This window comes from Paroedura picta, chromosome 2 (genome assembly GCF_049243985.1).
Source record: "Paroedura picta isolate Pp20150507F chromosome 2, Ppicta_v3.0, whole genome shotgun sequence".
NCBI lineage: Eukaryota > Metazoa > Chordata > Lepidosauria > Squamata > Gekkonidae > Paroedura > Paroedura picta.
The window spans coordinates 131,578,484-131,600,592 of record NC_135370.1 but is presented as its reverse complement, the minus strand read 5'-3'; the positions used below and the strand labels follow the sequence as shown (position 1 = coordinate 131,600,592).

The window sequence follows — 22,109 nt, the reverse complement described above, 5'->3', positions numbered from 1 at the left end:
TTCTGGACCAGTATGAAGAGCTATTACTATCTCAAAAGCATTAACAGATACAATGCCAAAACAGTTAAGACTTTTATAAGGATCTTTTTTTAAAGGTAATTAATATATTCAGGAAGACTGATCATGGATGTGTTCTCTCTACTCACAATACAAAATGTCCCTCTAAATTCTTAATTGGACTGGGGAGGGGGGGAGATAAACATTGCCACATCATAGTTTCTGCAACATGGACAAGGTTGGGAGTCGGGACACATATAATGTCAGGGTTGGCACTATAACATGCAGTTTTTAGACGGTACACAAAACTCAAACATAATCTCTGTTAAATTAAAAGTATAGTAAGATCCTAAATACAAGGAAAGGTGGACTTACCCTTATGGATAATATTGGTGGTCAAAATAAGTCCACATTTCTACCTGCAATTGCCACATAATTAGTTGCAGACAGTAGTGGTACAAATGTGCTTCCCATTACCACTGGGCAGTAGTATCTCTGAAAGTGAAGGTCTGTATGCAAGCACCAGCCCTGAGCAAAGTAGGGAAGATGCATGTGGCCCAAACTGTAATTCTGACTGCCACTATCACTTTCAAGGAGAATGTATGGTGCAGCCTCTGTCTCGGGCCTCAAGCACCTCCTGTTGGAAACAATCTCCTTCACTGTTCATTCCCCGTCTATGTAGAAAGACTGCCAACATAGTTTGGAGAAAGTGTCCTATCCTTTTAGCAGCAGCATAATAAGATGTTATTTACCTCTATACCATGAGGAGATAACCCTAGTTGTAAAGCCCTTCCATCTGCATTTTTGAAGATGATCCTATCACCAACCTTCTCTATACTCTTGATTCTCCAACAAAATGGTCAATTGATATAATCATTCTTTTCAATAAATTATCGGGAGCAAGGTAGCCAGCAATCTGGAGAAAAATATCCTGATCTTTAATAGTGGCTTAACATGTAGAAATGGGTAGGTGAAGCTTCTAATGGCATGGAGGTAAGTAATAATCACATAGTAAATCCTATTAAGCCTCTACTAAAGGAATAGGACAGTTTTTTTCCAGGCTGTTAGTAACCTTATAACAGATGCTTTCCCCTCATCTCTGACTACATTTTTTTAACATTTGGAACTATGCGATACTGGTTCTTTTTCAGAGAAATCTATTTCTTGCTTGTAAGAACAATCTTCAAAAATATTTTTTTATTTTTAATAAAAGGATTTTTGCCTTCAGCAATACTGGAAACAGTCAAAATACCCGCACCCAGAAAGTAAAGAAATTCTGTGAAATTTGCACTTACTCAAGCTTCTCAAGATGCCCTTCTTGTGTTCAGGAACCAACCATTCAGAAGAAAGAAGAAACTTCTTTGCTATTCTGGTACTCTGTTCTTCCCCTGTACAGAAATGACCTTTGGATGCTGTTATAGCTATGAAGCATTTATTATCTGTAATATGAAAACCCTTTATCTTAACACAAAGGGAGTTGATTAGAATATTTGGGGTCAAGGTTCTTGGAGGCATTTTTAATGACATAAGCAGAAGTCCAAAGCTTCTATCATGTACTATAATGCTAGGAAGGAAATTCTTCCACATTATGCATTTTTATGTGGTTCCAATTCCCACTGTATAATGTTTTCATTAGAAATGTTACAGTTCTTTCAATTAATATTTGAAATACAACTTACTCTGCTTGCAGTGCATTTCTTGCAAATCAAATACCCCCATTTGCACTTATTGATGATTGCAATTTAAAACAAGCAGATTTTGATTGTATTCATAAGCAGCAAACCAGCAATTGAAAATGAAGCAAGCTCAGAACTTTCTGATTCAATTCAGGAGTGTGGACTACATCTCCCCAGTGGGGTATCAAGGGTATGGTGGGGGTGTGATCTGCCCCAGGTGCAGCTTTAGTAAGGCCCTTGAAAGTGGCCCCTGCATCCAATCAGCCATCTTTCCTTTTATTTTTAAAATGTAATTCTGTCTGCAGTCACTAGGGGGTATTCTGCATTATAGAAAAGTCGCAAAAAGACTGTTAAAATGATGTCTTATTTCTCAACTATGCATCTATGAATGGTTTCGCCATGCAAACCAGCATGTCATTTTTGGCTATGCATTGCAAATGCTGCCCAGCATGCCTTCAGCTGAAACTGGCTGCTGAAACTTGCTTTGCACTGACTTTTCCTATGTCACAGCACTGAGGATGTTCGTGTTGTGTTGTAGAAATATCAGCATGTTTTTGGTCTTCTCCCCTTTTCTGCTCACAGTCCTTCATCTACCAATGGGAGCTTGAGCAATCTGCCTTTGTCAGCAATCATATGAATATGCCATTTGCCCTGGCAACTTTGCTGTCTGTAAATTAGTAGAAATTACCCTGTGGTATTCATGGCAGTGGAGCACTCCTAAAAATACAAAGCCCTCAGTGACCAGGTGGGGGGGGGTCGGGGCTCAAGGCTCCTGCTGCTGATTTCTGCTTCCCCCCAGTGTCAGTGATCATGTAAACATGCAATTTGATTCAGTCTCCCATTGCCATAATAGCTCTCTTTCAAGTGCTAATTGCAGTAATTAGTTGCCTCTTCCTCAGGGGCAGTGAATAACTGCAATTTAAAAGGAGGGAGGGAAGGCACTGGGCACAGCTGCAGAGCAGAAAAACTCAAAATTTAAAGGGACAAAACCTACTCCCTCCCTTGTACTGGGTCAAGAATGCCCACAGAAAACCACAGGAGATGCTAAAAGGTCCACTGGACATAGTGGAATGCAAGAATGCCAATTGATCTGCATGGGCTTCATTGAAACTGAATGAGAAGAGGGAGAGACTAAAGATTCAGTGTCTCAAAATGCAGAAGAATATATGACTTTTTTTCTGTGAGTCCCATTAAACGTGCATAACTGTGAATGTTTTAAAAAGGAGCTACTTAAAGGTGGAGTAAATTAAAACAGTGTTTAGTGCTGTATGCACAAGGGGCTCAGGTGTGCAAGAAAGTCAGAGCATAGCAAAAAGTACTCTGGAATCAGCTAAACTCAGGGCCGTTCCGCATTCGTCCAAAAAAGTACAATGGTTACTAATTGAAATCGCTACAGTTTTGCCGTTATGCACAACGTCGTTGACAATCTGCAACACTCCTGAAACCGATCCGCAAAAAGCGCTTCGTTGTAGCGCTTTCAGGGAAATCCCAAAAAGTGGATTCACCCTCCAGAAAGCACTACACTCCTGCAACCAATCTGCAACACTAGCGGGAAAGTTCTCTGTGTTACCATTGTTGCTGTTTCTGCAAAATCCCTCCCCCTGGCTCTCTCCTCTGATCTTCCGGCTAAGCGATCACCATTTTTTTTCCTCCGAGCGAGCAGAGATCAACGCACTGGCAAGCCTTCGTTTACCCAGTGAGGCTTGCAGTCCCTCTGTTTAAAGTCACCAAGCACAAGCAACACAGAAGCCCGTTTGCTGGTTTATTTTCCCTTTATTTTTCACACTGTTTTTGGCCGAAAATCGCGCCTGTGAGGGGGATTTTTTTTTCAATCGGGGGGAGCGTGGCAACGATGAAATGGCAGCTCAAACACCACCTGCTAGCTGGATGGGTCTCTCCGTTGCAACGAATCAACGCAGATTCGTTGCAACGGGTGTGTTTTTTTTTTTTTTTTTAAACCTTCCTTAAAGGGAAAGGGGCTGTTTGGGAGCATGATAATGGCCGCCCATTGGCTGCTTGATGGCCAGGGGCAGGGTGAGCTCGGCAATAGCGCTTTCTGGCTAGTGATTTTTGCCGAGACCGGAACCCTGTGGGAAACGATAGAAACGCAACTGGATTCCACTACAAAGGCAGGTATGCATAACGACGAATTCCATTATTTAAAATGGCGATTTTTCGTTCCGCAAACAATTTGCAACATGGATCCCGGTGCGGAATGGCCCTTCCTTTTCTCCAAGGTGGAAGCAAACTTTCTTATCAACAATCAAGCCAGGACACTGATACTTTGCACTGCTTTTGCTGGGCTTGCAAAAATGTCCTTCAGTTTCTACTGCAGAGTTTCTCTGGTTTGACTTTAGTCCTTTGGAAACAATAGAGGATGGGGTCACCTTCTTTGAGAAGTGGCATGTTTCTTAACATCCAGTCTGGTGAAGCTTCCAATCCATATTTTGTGATTCTTTGGCTAGCATTAATAAAAGTTAATGCAAACGTCTAGCTCTCAAAAGTGCCTTGTAAATGTATGGGATGATAAGTGCTTGGGATTCAAAATGGAGAAAATAATATAGGAGTCCTGACCTGGATAGCCCCAGGACAGCTGATCTTGTCAGTTCTCAGGAACAAAGCAGGGCTGACATGGAGGCAGGCAGTGGCAAACCACTTCTGACTTGAAAATCCTATAGGGTTACCATAAGTCAGCTATGATGGCAAATAAATAAATAAATAAAAATAAAAGAGTTGGTTGTTAAAAACATTATATGCCCTGGAGACTACGCTAGGCATGCCGCTGTAAGTCCCATTGATGCTGACAGGAAATCATGCTGGGGAAGACTGGAGAGAGTTACTTATAGGAAATACAGACTTCATTTGGATCTTACCCATACTTTCAAAACCCAGTGCCAGTGGCAGGTCATTTCTGGTCAGAAAGGTGAAGTTTGTGAGGGGAGGGGGCTTGATTAGAGACCTCTGATGAAACCAGTGTGATAATTTTGTGTCTTATTTGTCACTTTAAGGTCCCTGGTGAGGAAAAAAAATGTGGCTTAGAAATTTTCAAATAAATTTTGGGGCCAAGTCTTTGCCCAACAAATCTTTGTCCAAAAATTCTTTGTCCAACAAATCATGCTGTTTTGTGTGTGTAAGTGAAACCCCTTAAATAGGGCTCTTTAAATATCTTGATATTGTCTTCTATTTTTAACCTTCTGGGGTATTGAGACATTCTGTCATTATTTGTCACTTCTGCTGACCTCAATTAGAGCAGGACTTAAAGCCCTTTAGACATTATGTGTATGGAAAGCAAGCTGCTGTGTCATGTCTCATCTCCATATTACTTAGTAAAATTTTTAGCTTTGTTTGAACTGTTTTAACATGCATTTTGGTTTAATGGCTTTTAAGATGTGTTTTTCAATTAATTATAACAAACAAACAAACTGAGAGAGTCAGTTTGGTGTAGTGGTTAGGAGTGCGGACTTGTAATCTGGCATGCCAGGTTCGATTCTGCGCTCCCCCACATGCAACCAGCTGGGTGACCTTGGGCTCGCCACGGCACTGATAACACTGTTCTGACCGGGCAGTGATATCAGGGCTCTCTCAGCCTCACCCACCCCACAGGATGTCTGTTGTGGGGAGAGGAATGGGAAGGCAACTGTAAGCCGCTTTGAGCCTCCTTCGGGTAGGGAAAATTTGGTCTATATGGAGCAACAAAAATTTTCATAGAATGCAAAAATAGTATTGTAATATATATTTTTAAATTTCAACATAGGTACCATTTCCCAGGTGCCCCCAGATGTCCCTCCAAAGGTGGGACAGTTTGGTCACCTTAACTATAAAAATTTGTTATAATTTATTGAAAACATACATTGAAAACACAACTTTAAAACCAAATATATCATTAAAACAGTTAAAACAAAGGCAGTTCTGCAGAACTTGGAAAGCAGAGCTGTTCTGCCAAGCCTATGGTTGAGACCTAATAAAAGCTAATATAGGTATCTCAGGCATCGCTGCCCACACCTGCATCTGCACCTGTCATCTGATTGACCCTTAGGGAAAGTACATCATGCCATCCGTAATCCAGACCAGGATTTTGTAAGCAAACATTAGGGATAATTTATTTTGTAATTTTAACTTATATTGGATTTTAGAATGAATTATATTTTATGGCATTTTAAATGTTGTGATCCACCCTGAGTCACCCAAGACAAAGTGGAATCAAAATTTAATAAATAATTTAAAAGTGAGTCTATCAAGGAAAAGAGTTCTAGAGTTTTGAGTTCTGAGAGGTCCTTCTCCTGCATTGCTACCCATCTAAGCTTAGAAAGTGTGAGTATCTAAAGCAGGACCTCAAAAAATTATCATAGCTGTTGGGCATTTTCTGAAGATAGTAAGTGGTCTTTAGTTATGCTTGACCCAAGCCATATATATAAGTTAAAAGGCCAACATCACTACCTTCAATTATAGCATGTTGTACTAGGTGAAGTTTCTGAGCACTTTCCAGGGGCAGCCCCACATAGAACACATCTAATATAGATGTAACCAGGGCATGCACCATGGTGACCAGATCAAGTGAAACAGCAGTTGGTTAGTAGTCAAAGTTGGAAAAGTCATATTTCTCAGCTACCACCTGCTTATCCATCAGTAGATCAGGATCAGAGTTCCTCCAAACTAGGGACCTGTTCCTTCAAGCAAAGTACACATATATTCAGAATGGTTGTCATCTTGAATCCTAGATTAGATTTTGCACTCTCTTCTAGTCAGTATTAAGTTTCAGTTTATTAGTGAGCTCCCCCTCACTGGCAGTCTCCAAACAAAGGTTGGATACATACTTTTCTTGGATGCTTTGGGCTGATTCTGCGTTGAGCAGGGGGTTGGACTAGATGGCCTGTATGGCCCCTTCCAAATCTATGATTCTACGATTCTATACCCACTCCAAACATGCTTCCAAACATGGTTTCTAAATCCCCTCTGGGATCAATCAGAAGCAAGAGATAGAGCTGAATATCACCCTGTATTGCTGACAATCCAGCTGAAATCTCAACCTGTTGCTCCACCAAGGGTAGGTGGAAGGAAATTTTTTTTTTAAATGGTACTGTGTCAATAGCATGTTCATTTTGGCAAATACCATGAAGTAATGTCATGTCAGCTGCATGATGTTGATGTGACACTCTAGGATTTGAGCAAAACTCTTTGATAAAACCAATCCCCACACCTTGCTCCCCCCTTCCACTGATGCCTGGCAATCCTACAAAGCGCTGAGCAGAAACCCCCTACCAGCACTACCTTTTGAGACCTACTGTTCAGGAAGGACCAGAAACCACGGCAGGACAGCCCAAAAGGATACCTCCTAATTGTATTAAAAGTCATTTAGAAGTCCAATAGAATTAGTACTCCCTCTATCCAGCTTTCAGTGCAGATCATCCACCATAGTGACCAAGGCTGGTTCAGCCCCACATTGAGGCCTGAAACCATATTGGAAACAGCTTCATCCAGGAATGCTTGAAGTCATCCCATTCAATCATCTTGCTCAAGAATGGCATTTCTGAGAGACTAACTGACAGTTATTGAAATATTCTGGGTCCAGAGTAGGCTTCTTTAGTATTAGATGCACTACAACTTGTTTCAAGGATGGCACAATCGTCTCATCTCTTAAGGAGGTATTTGCTGCCTTTTGGACCCAGTTAATTTGTTGATCTTCACTCTTCAAAAAACTGCACATTCTAAATGGAATTATTTTCTCTTTAACTAATGTAATTTCTCTTTCCCTAATTATGTCATTGTCCACTGTCCAGTTATTTTGTAACTGCTTCTGACATTATGCAAGGCCAAACACTGCAGTGGCTCTGAGGGTCAAACACATTCTGCCCTTCAGAATGTGAGAGAAAAGCAGGTGTCTCTATGTACAGCAGAACCTGTAAGCCAGGGGTAGTCAACCTGTGGTCCTCCAGATGTTCATGGACTACAATTCCCATGAGCCCCTGCCAGCATTTGCAGTCCCAGTTACTTCCAATTTTCACTTTTGCTCAAGATAAAAAGATCAATATTTTAAGAAGTCCTGCTGTTCTAGCAAATGGAATAATATTATCATACCCTGAACTATACATTCAGTGACAGGGGGAAAAAAAACTAGTAATATGATTTGTGACTCATTGTTTTTGGGAAAAACGTTGACAGCTGGCACATTTACTATTTTTATGAAATGTCACAATACTGGAGAATTAATCCTTTTCCAACTAATGCACTTCTGAAACAAGCCTTGGTGGTTCTTGTTTTTGGTTAAGATAAACAAATTTTCTATTAAATAAAAAATCACATTATCATTATTCCACATCCATCTTCTACAAATACCAAAATGCAATTATTATATTTTAGTCTTTTAAATTTTATAAGTTGATCTGTTAGGAAAGAACAGGGTAAAAATATTCCACACAGGAATTTATGGTGAGGATAGCAGCTGCTTACAGTTCTAACTGGTAAGGTTCGTTCTCTCACTCTTATCTCCTAGTTCCTTGTGTGAGGGAACAGGCAAACAATGAAGGCACTGGAAAGAAACGTTTTCTGTCTTTGCTGGTAGGCACTAGAGAATTCTACAGGTTCCTCAGGAGTGAGGTGAAATACAGGTCTAGTAATCCAAAAAGCATTGAAGTCAGGACACAATCTCTGTGTAGCTGGGACTATGATCACGTGAGCAGAAATGGGTACAAATCAGCTCACAAGGAAAAATTCAGCACAAACTTGAGATGATTTGGAGCCTCCAAACTAATGTTCGAGAAGGTGCCTTCCCTGAAAATTTAGTGGACCTTCCTTAAATTTGTAGGCCATCCCTCTCTCACAAAAGTCTCAGGGCTGCTGGCAACATATAAAACATCCAACCATACATATATAATTTAGAACAGTGAAACAATAAACAGATAAAAACTAACTGCTAACTAACTGCTCTGACCATCCCACTAAATATCATTATAAGATTAAGTCTTGGGTCTGAATATCCAGAAACCAATGGTGGTGTGGGAAGGTAGAGAGGAAAGGAGGAAGGCCTCTTTAAATGTTACAGTGTGCTTGTGTTGACCTCAACCGTACACCTTAGGGGTTCCGATAGGGCATGGATCTCTGCTGGCAGCTCATTCCACCAGGCTGGATCCAAGGACAAGAAGGCCCTAGCTCTGATTGAGGTCAAATGCATGTCTTTGTTGCCATAAACCACCAGCAAGTTGGAATTAGCCAATCATAGTAGGGACATAACTGGAGAGGTGATCTGGTTCTGTTTAGCTGTTTAGGGCCATATAAATCTAACAGTAGAGTGGCACAGGGTTTGTAGCTGAGTTAAGTTAAATGAGCCATTTTGCCTGTTTGGTTTTGCTTTCCTCCACTTTGAACTGGAGAAATACCAATCACTTAAACATAACAGCAGGGTGGGTACATCCATCAGATGTTAGGTTTGAATGTTGGTGAGCCATTAAACCCATCAGTTTCACATTCCCCCACTTCAAAGCAAGAGTGGGTGGGTGAGAAGCGACCAGTGAAATGGCTGGCAGCGCTTTTTAAAATATCTTATTTATAAAAAGGGGGGGGGGTAACCAAAAACGACACTACATGTTACAGAACTATTTTGAAATATGTTAAGCTGCCATAAAAATATATATATCTTATTCCTGTGAACAACTTCCACAAAACCCCATACAGTTTTACATCAGCATAACACCACATATAACTACATCATCATCATCATATTACATGCTACATTTTTTTAACATTTCCATATACAGTCTATAAATCAGGTTTCTGTCTCGTTTTTATTGATCGATTTAATCTAAGCTTGGCTTCCATATTCTTCTAAAGTCTGGTATTGATCTGGTGTGTATCAGATACATCAGTTTTGCCATTATCACATATTTGATCAGCTTGTTTGACCAATTTGCAAGATCAGGCAAAGTTTCTTTTTTCCATCTTGATGCATATAAGCTGATGGACAAACCAACCCTGCCGTTAGGTTCAAATAACTGTTATAGTCTGTACAGCTATTATCTTCTTGTATACACAGAAACCTCCATCCTATCATTTTTGTCTATTGTAATGACTGAGAGCCATTTCACCAGCTGGACCCTTTATGCACAGCGGCAGCTACTCTGTGCTGCTGCCGTGCCATTGCAGTGGGGCGTGGACGCACAGGGGTGGGGCATGCGGGGCTGCCCCGGCGTAGTGCGCGCACACGTGCTTTGCGCCAGGGCCAGCAGGATAAGCGGCAGATCTGACCCTACGAAGAGGAGTTGGTTCTTATATGTCACTTTTCTCTACCCAAAGGAGTCTCAAAGTGGCTTACAACTGCCTTCCCTTTCCTCTCCCCACAACAGACACCCTGTGATGTGGGTGAGGCTGAGAGAGCCCTATTACAGCTTGGTCAGAGCAGTTTTATCAGTGCCGTGGCGAGCCCAAGGTCACCCAGCTGGCTGTGTGGGGGGGGAGCGTGGAATCAAACCCGGCTTGCCAGATTAGAAGCCGGCACTCCTAACCACTACACCAAACTAGCTCTGAGGTAAGGGTTGGCTGGTCCCCTGAATTCCGGAACACTGGCACCCTTGTCTGAAAGTGAATCTTAAAAGACTCTTTGACTGGGGCTTGAGGATCCAGGGTGTTGGGTGGTGTTGGGTATCTGCTGAGCTTCCTGATTCTCTCCCAGAGAGTGGTCCATGGCTCATCACTCATCCTCAGCTTAGGACATCTGTCCTGGATTCCAGTCTGGCCCATGAGAGGCTTGGTTGCATAATGACAATGGAAAGGTCATGACTGGAGTCCAAAACCAACAACAATGAATGGAATAGAATTTTTTCTTCTGTTTCTAGCAACAAACATAACATTCTGTGTTCATGCACATTTAAGTATCTCAAGGAATACTGATTTTTTAATGATTTATATATTTGTAATTATGAGAAATGTACATGTACAGAGAAAAGTCTGTATACTTAATTTTTATTTTACTGTGTAAAATAAAGTGGGATTTCCCCCAGTTCTTTGTAAATTTATGGATATAGTCCATGCAATAAAGGGACAATTTCAATACAAAAATGTTTGGAAAAACCTTAAAATTCAAAGTTTTTGAATTTTGAACAGTTTCTATTCTAAAATTGAGGGGCATCTTTTAAAAGAAAATCCTGAAAGATCTATAGGAATTTCAAATAGTAACTTTCAAATCTAATATTTTATTTTTTCCCCTAACTGCAGGCATTTATAAAATCAGAGTCCAGTACCACCTTTAAGACCAACAAATATTTATTCAAGGCGTGAGCTTTCAAGTGCAAGCACTCTTCATCATTCTTCATTTGAAATAACAAATATTGGTTAAAATAATTCATATGAAATTATATTTTGAAATTTCTTTCAGCTCCTTAATTTATATACTTAACCACCAGATGGCAATGCTCTGCTAGCATGAAATTTCACCCCCAACCATATATATTGATGTTAACTCAACAGTTTTATCATAATTATTACCATTTAAAAATGTAAAGCATGAAAAAGTGTATTACAATATTTGTAGTATAGGTGACCAAGTTGCAAATTTAAACCTCCGAAAGATTAAAATGTGCACCAAGAGTTTGTCACCCTTTCAGTCTGCCCTTGGCTGTAATTGTACACTGATTAGTACTTTGCACTGTCTGTATGCAGCTCTGTCAGAGATTTCCTGGGCAGCTTACTTACTTGTCAGCTGGCTGGGTAGTAAAGACAGGCTTGTTGTTGCAGAGTCCCCTGGGTAGAGGACCTGAGCCTACTTGCTGAACTGGCAGACCCCATTCCCCATGAGTGCTGGATAACACACCTTTTACTGAAGCTGATCAGTAGAAACAAAGCTACAACTGTATCCTGCATGGCAGCAGAGACAAAATATGAGTCAAAATTACAGATACTTGCATTGATCACACAGTTTCCTTCTGCTAATCGACAGGAAAATCTATGAGGAATTGGATGAAAAAGTATAGTTAAAACACACAAAAAAAATTCTGAAGCCTTTATAAAATTAAAGAAGGATCAGGACAGCGGACTTGTTATAGAGACACAGAAATTAGCGGTAACTGCCAAAAATGGGTCCTAGAAATTTTTTTTTAGTAAAATATAACAACAGAATGTTACTCCATATCTAACATCTATGCAGTTCTTTGAAGAATGAGGATCAACTAAAAATAAACAATTTAACTATAAGAAAAGCTTTGTATGTGATTTCACAGACAGAATGTAGTACTTGGTGATGTAATTTAGCATGAATTTCATTCATTCTTGGGAAAGACAAGTTTCAGATCCCCATGTTTTCCAAGAACTATCTTGAAATAGAGACTCTCATAGGCATTTTCTGCCTCACACCTCTTTCTCAGCAGTTAATCACACTATCTTTCGCAATCTTTTCCTTGTATTATCACCACCCTTTTGAGCAGTCTCCCCCAGTCAAATCCTGAACAAAGAATAAAATTGTATAAATCCCCAAGGGTTTCATGAATCTGGTTGAGAAAGCCTGCTCTACACAGAATTAAGAATTCATGTATATATATACACTATAGACAGTACCAGAGATTAAGGTTAAATCATCTGATTTCTCAATGAATCAAACAAGATAAATGCACCAGTTCCACTCTCTTAGCTGCCATGAAGCTTATGCTTGTGAGCTGATTTGGGGACAGGATTCACCATCTCACAAGAGTAAAAACCCAAAATTAACACAGACAAAGAAAAGTGGATGTTCTTGGTTAGATTTTTCCTTTAATATAGGGATACCAGCCTCCAGATGGAACATGGGGATCTCCCAGAATTACAGCTCATCTCCAGACTATGGAGGTAAGTTTCACTAGAGAAAACGGGTGCTTTGGAGGGTGGACTCTCTAGCTTTGTATCCCATGGAGGTCCCTATCCTCCCCAGGTACCATTTCCAAATCTCCTGTAGTTTCTCAGCCTGGGTCTGACCACAATACCCCTTATCCCCCACTGGTGGCCAGGAGGGATTTGGCAACCCTACTTGAGTACCATAACTTCTCATGGATCAGACTGAGATAATGGTAGAAAATGAAACACACCCAAGCATAGAAACTTAGTGATGGAGTAGGGAGAACTGACATTTTGCACTCCCTGTGTGAGGATTGTCCCTACATTCCATAGGATGACTGGTGTGATCATCACCCTCACCTTTACTGCATTATACTCATGCCATAAGCCCTCAGCAATTTTGGAACATATGATCCTCAGAAATGAATCAAAAGGAATGTACTAAATGCTTGAATAAATTGCAAACCAGTTTTACCAGTACAAAAAGCTATCCACTCATTTCAGTCAACACTCCCTTTATTGACAAAACATATCCATGTATAGTTGACGTTCTTAGCAAAGCAATAGTTCTTTCCAATTAAAATCACCAACTGGATGTTTTTGTATACAGAAGCCTTGATATTTGCGCATATGAAAAACCAGTTCCTTTTTGCTGGTGTTACCAGTACTTCACAGTATTTCACAGAAAGTATCTCATCACACTACGTAAAACTAAGCTATGCAATTCACCAACATAAAATATAGTGTTGGTGACAGCCTCATATGGCTTTTAAAATAGACCAGAGAAATCCATGCAGATGGATAGATGGGCCCTTGATCTGATCTAGTGGTGCTCCCCTGAAAGGCAAAAGCTATAATCTCTTAAGTAGCTACAGAACTGATACTTTTTAAAATGTTAATATAAATATATTAATTACACTCATAATTATAATTAGTGAATTCCTGAACTGAGTTAAAGATTTGTGCAAATGATCTTTCCCACTAAACTTTCCCTCATCTTCCTTCACAAAATATGAATTAGAAACCAGAGTATTTCTAAAAGAACTCTTAGTTCAAAATGTACTTTTAACTTCTGCCCCAAATAGTAAACTAGCACTTAAAACACATCTTTCTATGTCATGTTAAATCCTGGAGGATTCTGAATATCAAAAAGGCATTTCAACTTAAGTGATAGTGACAAACTGATACCTTCCAGAAGAGGGTGGTTTTATTTTTTTTAAATAATTTAATGCTTGCATTGTATTATTGAAGGCTTTCTTTTTTATTTTGGCCTAACTGAAATGTCACTCCTTTCCAAATTCAGATTCTGATTATAAGCACAGTAAAAATTCACAAATACATATCTTGCTCTCCCCCCCAACTCCCATTTAAAGGTAATTAAAAAGGCACTTGTGATGAAGTTTTTCAGTGAAGGGCTTCCAGAACTATAGGCATTACTCATTGTAACATATTTATAACATTGCATTTAATTTGGGGCTACTTCATGTGTCATAAAGCACTTCCATATCATAAAATATAAAACTATCATGGCAACTATACATGTGTATTTTAATGAGTGTATACTTGTTGAACACTGGGAAGGTACATCTGAAATCATTACTTCCCAATGTAATGTTACACATGATAATTTCCATTTTTTCCCCTAGCAAATAAATAATGTTTGCATTCGTTTGAAGTATCCCTGAAAAGCCATGGTAATAACTGTAAGCTCCGGTGTGTTAAAACATTTACATTGCTTTCATTGTAACCTCCTTCAATATTTCCACATCTACAAAGATTTTCTATGTGATGGAGGCACCAGATGTGGAGGTAAGATACTGGGGAGTTCATATCCCTCCAGTTTTATCCTGATGAGATGTTTTGCTAATGCAAATTCTTCCTCATCCAACAGGCCATCACAATCACAGTCTGCAAGCTTCCAGATTTTCCCCAAGACACTGTTTGGCAGTTTTGAGGTCAACATTTCCTTCTTTGCACTGGCCCCAGAGATTCTGCCATTGATAGGAGACAGCGTGTAAAAAATCTCATCATATGCTGGTTTATCTCTGGCAACAATCCATTCCTCTTCATCAGCTCCTTCCTTGGCACCTTCCCCATACCCATGGTCAAATGGTCCTGCTGTGGTGCCATCAAATGCTCCGCCTTGCACCAACTGTATAGGCATTTTGATCTCTTCTTGGGTAATCAGATTCATTAGGAAAGCAACTTTAGTAGACAGCATGCTGTCTACGGATTCAATCAGCTTTGGTTTCAGAGAGTGGAATTTGGTGAAGTCATATGCCTCCAGTTGTTCCTGTGAAATGACAAAACAGAGTAACAATAAGCAAGAACACTGCTTATTCATTCCCCAATGAAACTGTTGTTCTTTGTCAAGGCTGAACCAGATAACATCAGAATGAATGTTAAGTAAAGGTCAGACACCTTTAGAATGTTAGGTTAGAATGTAATGGATATGTTTAAATTTCTCTATAAGAGTATCATTAGCATTATATAACCCTCACAAGTCAATACAATTTTAAAATAGGTATTTAAAATGTTATGTTTATTTACTTATTTTTTTAACTTTTACTTACTTATTTTTAACTCTTACTTATTGACTTAATTCATAGTCTACTTTTTTCACTAAAAAGCCTGGACTGTTCTATCCACTGACATTCTAATATCTTTTCAAAATGTTGCCCTGTAAGGCAAAAAGATGACGACACATTTAGATAGGCAGGACAAAGAATCAAAATCCTGGAAACTCAAAGCAGATCTAATAATCTACATTTCAGAGGAAACACAGATTTTGGGAGGCCAAATTCGGAAGAAAGCTTTTATAATTTACTTCAGAATTTTCTGAAGGGAGAAGAATAATTTCCTGACATTGACCAGATTTGTAAAGTGAATTCTAGATTTGCATTTAAAAAATGAGCTGCCTCAAGACATACTGGTTCGATTCACCTACAAGGAAACATGAAACACAATACTAAAAAAAACAAAGGGAATCAATATTCAGGGTTGCAGGGAAAGAAGTGCAGATCTTTCAGAATTTAGTAGCAGCTGCTGCTTTAAAAAAGCAATAAAGATCAGAACAAACTAAGATAACAGAAAAAATCATAGATTAAAACAAGAACATAAAAACAATCACAATAAAAACACTAGCACAGATTAAATAATTTAAAAACAATTAGATATATTGGAACTAGAAGAGGTACAGCTTTCGAGTGCATGCACTCTTTCTCAGACTAATGAACAACCATCATTTTATTTTATAGATAATACTTCTAAAATTATAATGAAGGGGACAAAAGGGGAAATAGCTTGGCATATACATTATGTATTACATTACTCTCTTTGACAAAACTAATTATGTTATATACTCCCCCCTTTTCCCTTTTTCCTTTTTCTTTTCTGTGCCCACAATTAAACATTTTTTAAAAAATTAAGAGGTGGCTGGAGGATTTGCAGGCCTGGAAAAAAGAATTCAACTTCAGTTAAATTTTCTAATTTTAAATTGTTGTGTAACCAGCTAGTAGTGCTCAAAAAAAATAATCCTTTAAGGTTTGCCATTGTTTCTTTCCATTACTAACTTGCATGCTATTTGCCTTCTGTGTCTCACAAGGGTTCTGGGACACTGGAAGAGAATATCCAACATTCTGTTTCTATTTTCAGTATATACATGGAACTTTCAGAAGAAACGCTGTGAAACCAAAACCAGCATATCTGTGAGCATGGCAGAACTAGCAGTAATTTCATTATCATATGCTTACTATACTGTTCTGTGTATTGACAAGGCAAAATTTCATACAGAGAGAATCCAGGGACTTCCTGCAAGGGCAAACTCTTACTGGACTAGCCTCAGCACAGGTTTTCTATGAGCGTAGGGACTTGCATGGAATGCAACTTTCTCAGCTTCTCCTTTTTGTGGCAGCAGGACTTCAGAAGGAGTTAAATGTACCTGCAGGGAGGAGAGCCAAGACAAGTCTCACTCCACGGGTGGAAGTGCTTCCACCTATGAAAACAATATGCTGGATCCAACTATTGGGTGTACTTCCCATGCATTAATCCTTGTCATGCAGATATGTTTGTTTCTACAACCAAATTGTAGGTGAACACAGCTTCTGTGGTATGGTACCTGCATTTTCTTGACTTCTGGGAAGTCCCCTGGGGAGATCTGGTGTTCTCGTTGCAACTGATGATAAATCTCAGGAAGGTTGTTGATAAGTTCTCTCTTCTTACTTTCTTTTCCAAATACACTGGGCATTTCCTTCTTTAGGTGGCTGATAATATAAGCATGTACCTAAGACAGAAGAATGGAACTGTATGTTTAGAGTGTTTTTTCCTTTTCCAAATGACAAAAGTCTTAAGAGATACTGTTTATTATATAACAGCTAGCCACAGTGATCCATGCAACGGTCACCTCTAGACTGGACTTCTGTAACTCGCTCTATGCAGGCCTGCCCTTAGCCTTGACCCAGAAACTACAGCTGGTCCAAAATGCAGCAGCCAGGATCCTCACAGCAACACCGTGGAGGTCCCACATCCGGCCCATTCTCCACCAACTGCAGTGGTTGCCAGTTGAATTCTGGATCAGACTAAAGGCTCTGGTAATTACCTTCAAGGCCATATGCGGTCAGGGCCCTGTGTACCTGAGGGACCGCCTCCCTGCTTATGCCCCCAAAAGAGCCCTACACACCACCGCCACCAACCAGCTAATGGTCCCTAGCCCGAAAGAAGTCTGCCTGACCTCGTCCGGGGCCAGAACATTCTTTGGTCTGGCCCACACCTGGTGGAATGAGCTCCCGGAGGAGATCAGGGCCCTGACGGAGCTTAAACAGTTCTGCAGGGCCTGCAAAAGGGAGCTCTTCCGCCAGGCATTTGGTTGAGACTAGGCACAACCAACAGCGAATGAAGGGCCCCTGTTCCCCTCCCTCTCAGAACTTCACCAGTGTGCTCTGGACCTGTTTGTACCATTCACAGTAGCACTGTTTACACTGTTTATTGTTACAACTACCTGTTATTAATATTATTTTATGGTTATTCATATGTTATAGATTGTTTTATGTATCATTCATATGTTCCATGTAAACCGTCCTGAGCCTCCAGGGAGGGCGGTATATAAATTAAAATAAATAAACAAATAAACAAGCAAATAAATAAATAAAATTGTTTGGAAAGATAGCATACACCAGTGTTAAGCCAGAGCTATGCTTCCCATTTTATTATACAGCCCGCTTTGCAGGTAGAAAGAAAACTAGTTTGATAAACTCTCAAAGGACAAAAACTGATAATTCATATAAGTAAAAGGAAATTAAATTCTAATTTTACAAGAAGATTCATGAATAGGGAAATGATCTCTTCCTATATACAGTGGGGAAAAACCATAGGGATGTTCCTTTTACAGAATTCAATTCAAATATCTGACAAAAAAATCATGAGAAAAGTAGAGCAATCTTGAGGGAAAGTATATTTCTGCTTAAATCTCATAATGCAATTTCAAGAAAGCAAACTATACAATCCCACAAGCTGGAGAAGGTTGGATAATACTATACTTTTAGATAAAACAAAATTAAGGATGTGTGTCATATACAGGAAAAGGATTCACAGTGTCTATATTTAAACTGCTGTGAAGAGGTGTTAGGGAATGTGCCGTACTATAATTACAGAATTCCCTGAATGTCACTATGAAGCTTAAGTAGATCAGTTCTGGAATGGGGTCAATTTATTAAGGGAAATGTAAACATTTGCCACTGATTACATTTAACTTGAATTGTATCAACTATCACCTCATCCAACAGATTTCTACAACTATGGCTGTAGTCCTCAACCCTGAGCAAATGGCCACATAAAAAAATGCTTCTCTGATCCTTCCTCAACTTTCTGCCAGGAACAGACATTAAGCAATAGAGAAATAAAAGAATGAATGTGATCAGCATGACAGGATGACATGCATATTAATCTGTCCAGATCTAGGGAAGGTCACACTATTTTGCTCATATTACGAGCAAACACAATTTTGCTCATATTATGCTAGTTCTAGAAGGAAAGGCAATGAAAAACAATTTCCATTCCAGCAGCCATCTCCTTTTTGGTTATCTTCAGTGGCCAGCCACTATGTAGAAGAGAAAAAGAGAATATGGCCTCTCCCATTGACTGGTGTGGTACATATTTTAGAACTATTTTGTTAGTCAGTATGTGCCCTTCTCTTTGGGAAAAAAAAGTGAACTATAGACAGAAAAGTAAAACTGTCCCTGCTGCTGTTGGTAAGTCTCTCTGTGGCCAGCTGATTGGTGATAGGGTGTGTGGCCTGGGGGCAGGGGATCCCATGGCAGTCCTAAGGAACTTTCTGTAAATCATCTCTATAACAATCTTAAAATTTGGTAAGCAAAACTAAAAGTAGTCATTTATCTATTTACATTACGTATCTATGGATAGTGTATATTGATCTCTGCTAGGAGGGGATAGTTTTATGGAAGACATGCAAGTATCAGATGCCAAATGTTTGGATAGAATGTTTTTAATCTTCAAAGTTTTAAAATATCCTTTATTCATCACATGGAGCCGAGATAACTCCAGAAGACTCTGATAAGGCCCTGCAGTTGACAGGAAGCTGGTGTTCCTGGTGTTTATTCTAACCTGATAGGAACTTCAAGAACAGTACAGGAAGAGAAGCAAGTACAAAATAAGAAAATTATACAGACATTTAGCCTTTTAGAAAAAGGATCACGGTGATATACAAGAATTATTTTCTTGACTGAGGCATTTTAAGCTTACTTAGCATTAGAACGATTGTCCTGGAGCAATAAACTGCTTTCTGTCATTCCAGCCATCCTATTTCAAAGGATATCTCATAGACTGGCAAAGATGCAAACAAAGGCAACTAAATTGAGAATATTTTCCTTCTGAATAAAGGGCAAAGAGTTTTGGGGTTTTTCTGTTTAGGTGGAACATGAACCTTCATGTTCAGAGTCAGCAACCCTCTGAATACTAGTTACACCACGGAAGGAACAACAGCCATCCCCAGACATCTAGCTGGCCACAATGGGAAACCGCACAACATGGATTTTTCAGTCTGATTCAACAGCACTATTGTTATATGGGTGAATTTCCCCCCTGATATTTCCATGGCATTATCTCCCACATCACTAGTAATATCAGTTGTGCATTTTAAGGGGGGGGGGAATCAGATACAGAACTCTTGATTACTCGTGTTCCTCACTTTTAATTTTTAATTGCAAATGCTAATGTTTCTTCTCTTAACTGTCCGTCTTCTACCTGACCTGTTCACTTTTTTATTCTTATTATTACATTACACTCATCTTAAAACAACATTTAAAAATGTAGGTGGGACACTGGTGTCACCCAACTCACAGCATTATGTGACCATCTCATTGCCCAACCCAACCATTGAAGAGTAATGCATTTCAAAACCTGCAAGTCAAAAACTGGCCAGCACAGGATACAAGAACTGGTGCAGAGTATATAAACTGATATGTGGAAGTTAAGGTGTCAAGCACCCATGATAAAACACAGGTGAAGTAGATACACCCCAGACTAGTTAAAAATTTAACATACCTACTAAAGGCTGGAGAAAAGTTGCAGGGCTGTATTTTATTAATTTCTAATCTGTTTTGTGCTTATTCATTAATTTTAAGAAACCCAATGCTGTTATCCATGTTTTGGGATACGGCAAGCCAGAAATACAAATAAAGAGGCATATATATAAAGTATTTGAAATATTTTTTCCGAAGACCATAGTGCTACATTAAATTTCAGTAAGCTAATTTATTACAAGCCTATTTTAATTGCATATAGGTATGTCACTCTTCCAAATATTAAAACAAAACAAAAAACTCCACTGCCTTTATAAAGTAATGCTGTAAGAGCTAGAGTTACCTCCAAATATATATATTTTACTGCAATTGTTCATTGAGCTGCAAGGTTTCTGATCTCACCATCAAATTAAAACCTTACTGTTATACTGTCAAGTAAATTTATTTTATAAATGGTCTGTTTTTGGATAGCAAGTGGAGAAAAAGAAAAGACAGAAGGATAATGTCATCCAGAAGCTGAGTTTTAATTCCAAATGTTACCTTTGCAAGTCGTGACCTCTTAATAAGGTCATTGAGTTTCCTCACAGTTGCCTTTTGAGGTAGGCTCTGAATGTCCCGGAACAGATCCTGCGCCTCTGCTTCAAACAGCTTTCTGTTTTCTGAGTTCTGCAGTGGCTGAGCCCAGAAAGAGCCAATGTAGACCCTCAATACCTCTGGAGTGTTAATCACTTTTCCCAAAGACCACATGAGAGCACCATAGACCCTCATTAATTGCTGGGTGTCCACTTGATCCGCCTTGTTCAATACCACTCTGATCTTGTCATCCTGGCCCCGGAATGATTTGATTGCTTCTGAGAACTCATCAGAGATATCAAGCTTATGCGCATCAAATAAGAGGATAATACGATCCACTCTTTCAGCAAACCATTGCAGAACCTGACAGAAGTCGTAGCCTGAAAGACAATAAACAAAGTTATCAGATATGGCTGTGTTTAGAACTCTTTAGAAACCACTGTAATCCACTCAGTGAAGCCCTCTGGAAAGAAATTGAAAAGAATCTTGCTGTGCTTAATAGAACAAGATTTTCAGACACTACTTATGCTATCAGTAGGGGGAATGAGGGCAATAATAACTGATTCAAGCAGACCAACAATGTCCAGTTAATCTCAGGAGTCTTGTTCATTCTGTGTTGGTTTTAATGAAAAGAAGATTATTATAAATCATATCAACCTAGAATGCTGAGAATACAATCATCATCATCATCATCATCATCATCATCATCATCATCATCATGTATATAAAAGAAGAAGAGCTGGCTTTTAGTACCCTGCTTTTTTACTATCCAAATGAGTCTCAAAGTGGCTTACAATCAACTTCCTCTTCCCACAACAGACATCCTGTAAGGCTAAAAGAGGAACTGTGACTGGCCCAAGGTCACCCAGATGACTGCATATGGAGGAGTGGGATATCAAACCCAGTTCTCCAGATTAGAGGCCACCACTCTTAACCACTATATCAAGCAGGCTCTCTAGGAAGTGTCATATGAAGAAGTCCTATTTTAAGTTCAATGATGGATGTATCTAATTTATAGGGATGGGCATGAATTGGAAAAATCCAGTTCAGTTCAGGGTGTTCTCAAATTGAATCCCCAAACCTAGACAACCCAACTCCCCAAGAATCAGTCTTAGTTGCTTATTAGCAGAAGGCTGAAATTATTTGCAGCCTTTTTTGCCTGACAGTGGGGCCCATGTGCCTCTTAGCTGTCAGACTAAAAGGGCTGCACACAATTCAGCATGTCAGATTGCTTCTGTTCCTTTGAAAGGAGATGGAGAAGCAATCCAGCATGTGGAATTCACTTGCAGCCATTTCAGTCTGACAGCAGGGCCCATGAACCTCTCAGTTGTCAGGCCAAAAGGGCTGCAAGCCATCCATTTCACTTCCCCTTCACTTGGAAGACAGGGAAAAGCATCAGCCTTACAGTGGGGCGTATGCACTGGCAAGCTTGACAGCAATTTTAGTGGCTGGTTTTGCTCCCTCCCTTGGGAAGAGCCATTTAAAATGAACACCTAAGAGGTGGACTATCCCACTTAGATGGTCGGTGTAAATGGTG

The 22,109-nt window shown here is 39.5% G+C and overlaps 2 protein-coding genes across 3 annotated transcripts in view; both read right to left on the bottom strand.

Moving 5' to 3' along the window:
* SPTBN5 (spectrin beta, non-erythrocytic 5) overlaps positions 1–1,396 on the bottom strand; it is a 147,606-nt gene extending 146,210 nt beyond the window's left edge. For both annotated transcript variants that reach the window (XM_077322780.1, XM_077322781.1), the window contains exon 1: positions 1,293–1,396. The gene's annotated coding sequence lies outside the window, so the exon portion shown is untranslated. The remainder of the gene's footprint in view (positions 1–1,292) is intronic.
* Positions 1,397–12,962: 11,566 nt separating this feature from the next.
* The window catches only part of EHD4 (EH domain containing 4), a 30,402-nt gene continuing 21,255 nt past the window's right edge, over positions 12,963–22,109 (bottom strand). Inside the window, exons 4-6 of the mRNA XM_077322779.1 lie at positions 20,540–20,952; positions 16,582–16,746; positions 12,963–14,757 (exon numbers count right to left, since the gene is read on the bottom strand). Coding sequence (XP_077178894.1) covers positions 14,233–14,757; positions 16,582–16,746; positions 20,540–20,952 — 1,103 coding nt within the window. The 3' untranslated portion in view covers positions 12,963–14,232. The remainder of the gene's footprint in view (positions 14,758–16,581; positions 16,747–20,539; positions 20,953–22,109) is intronic.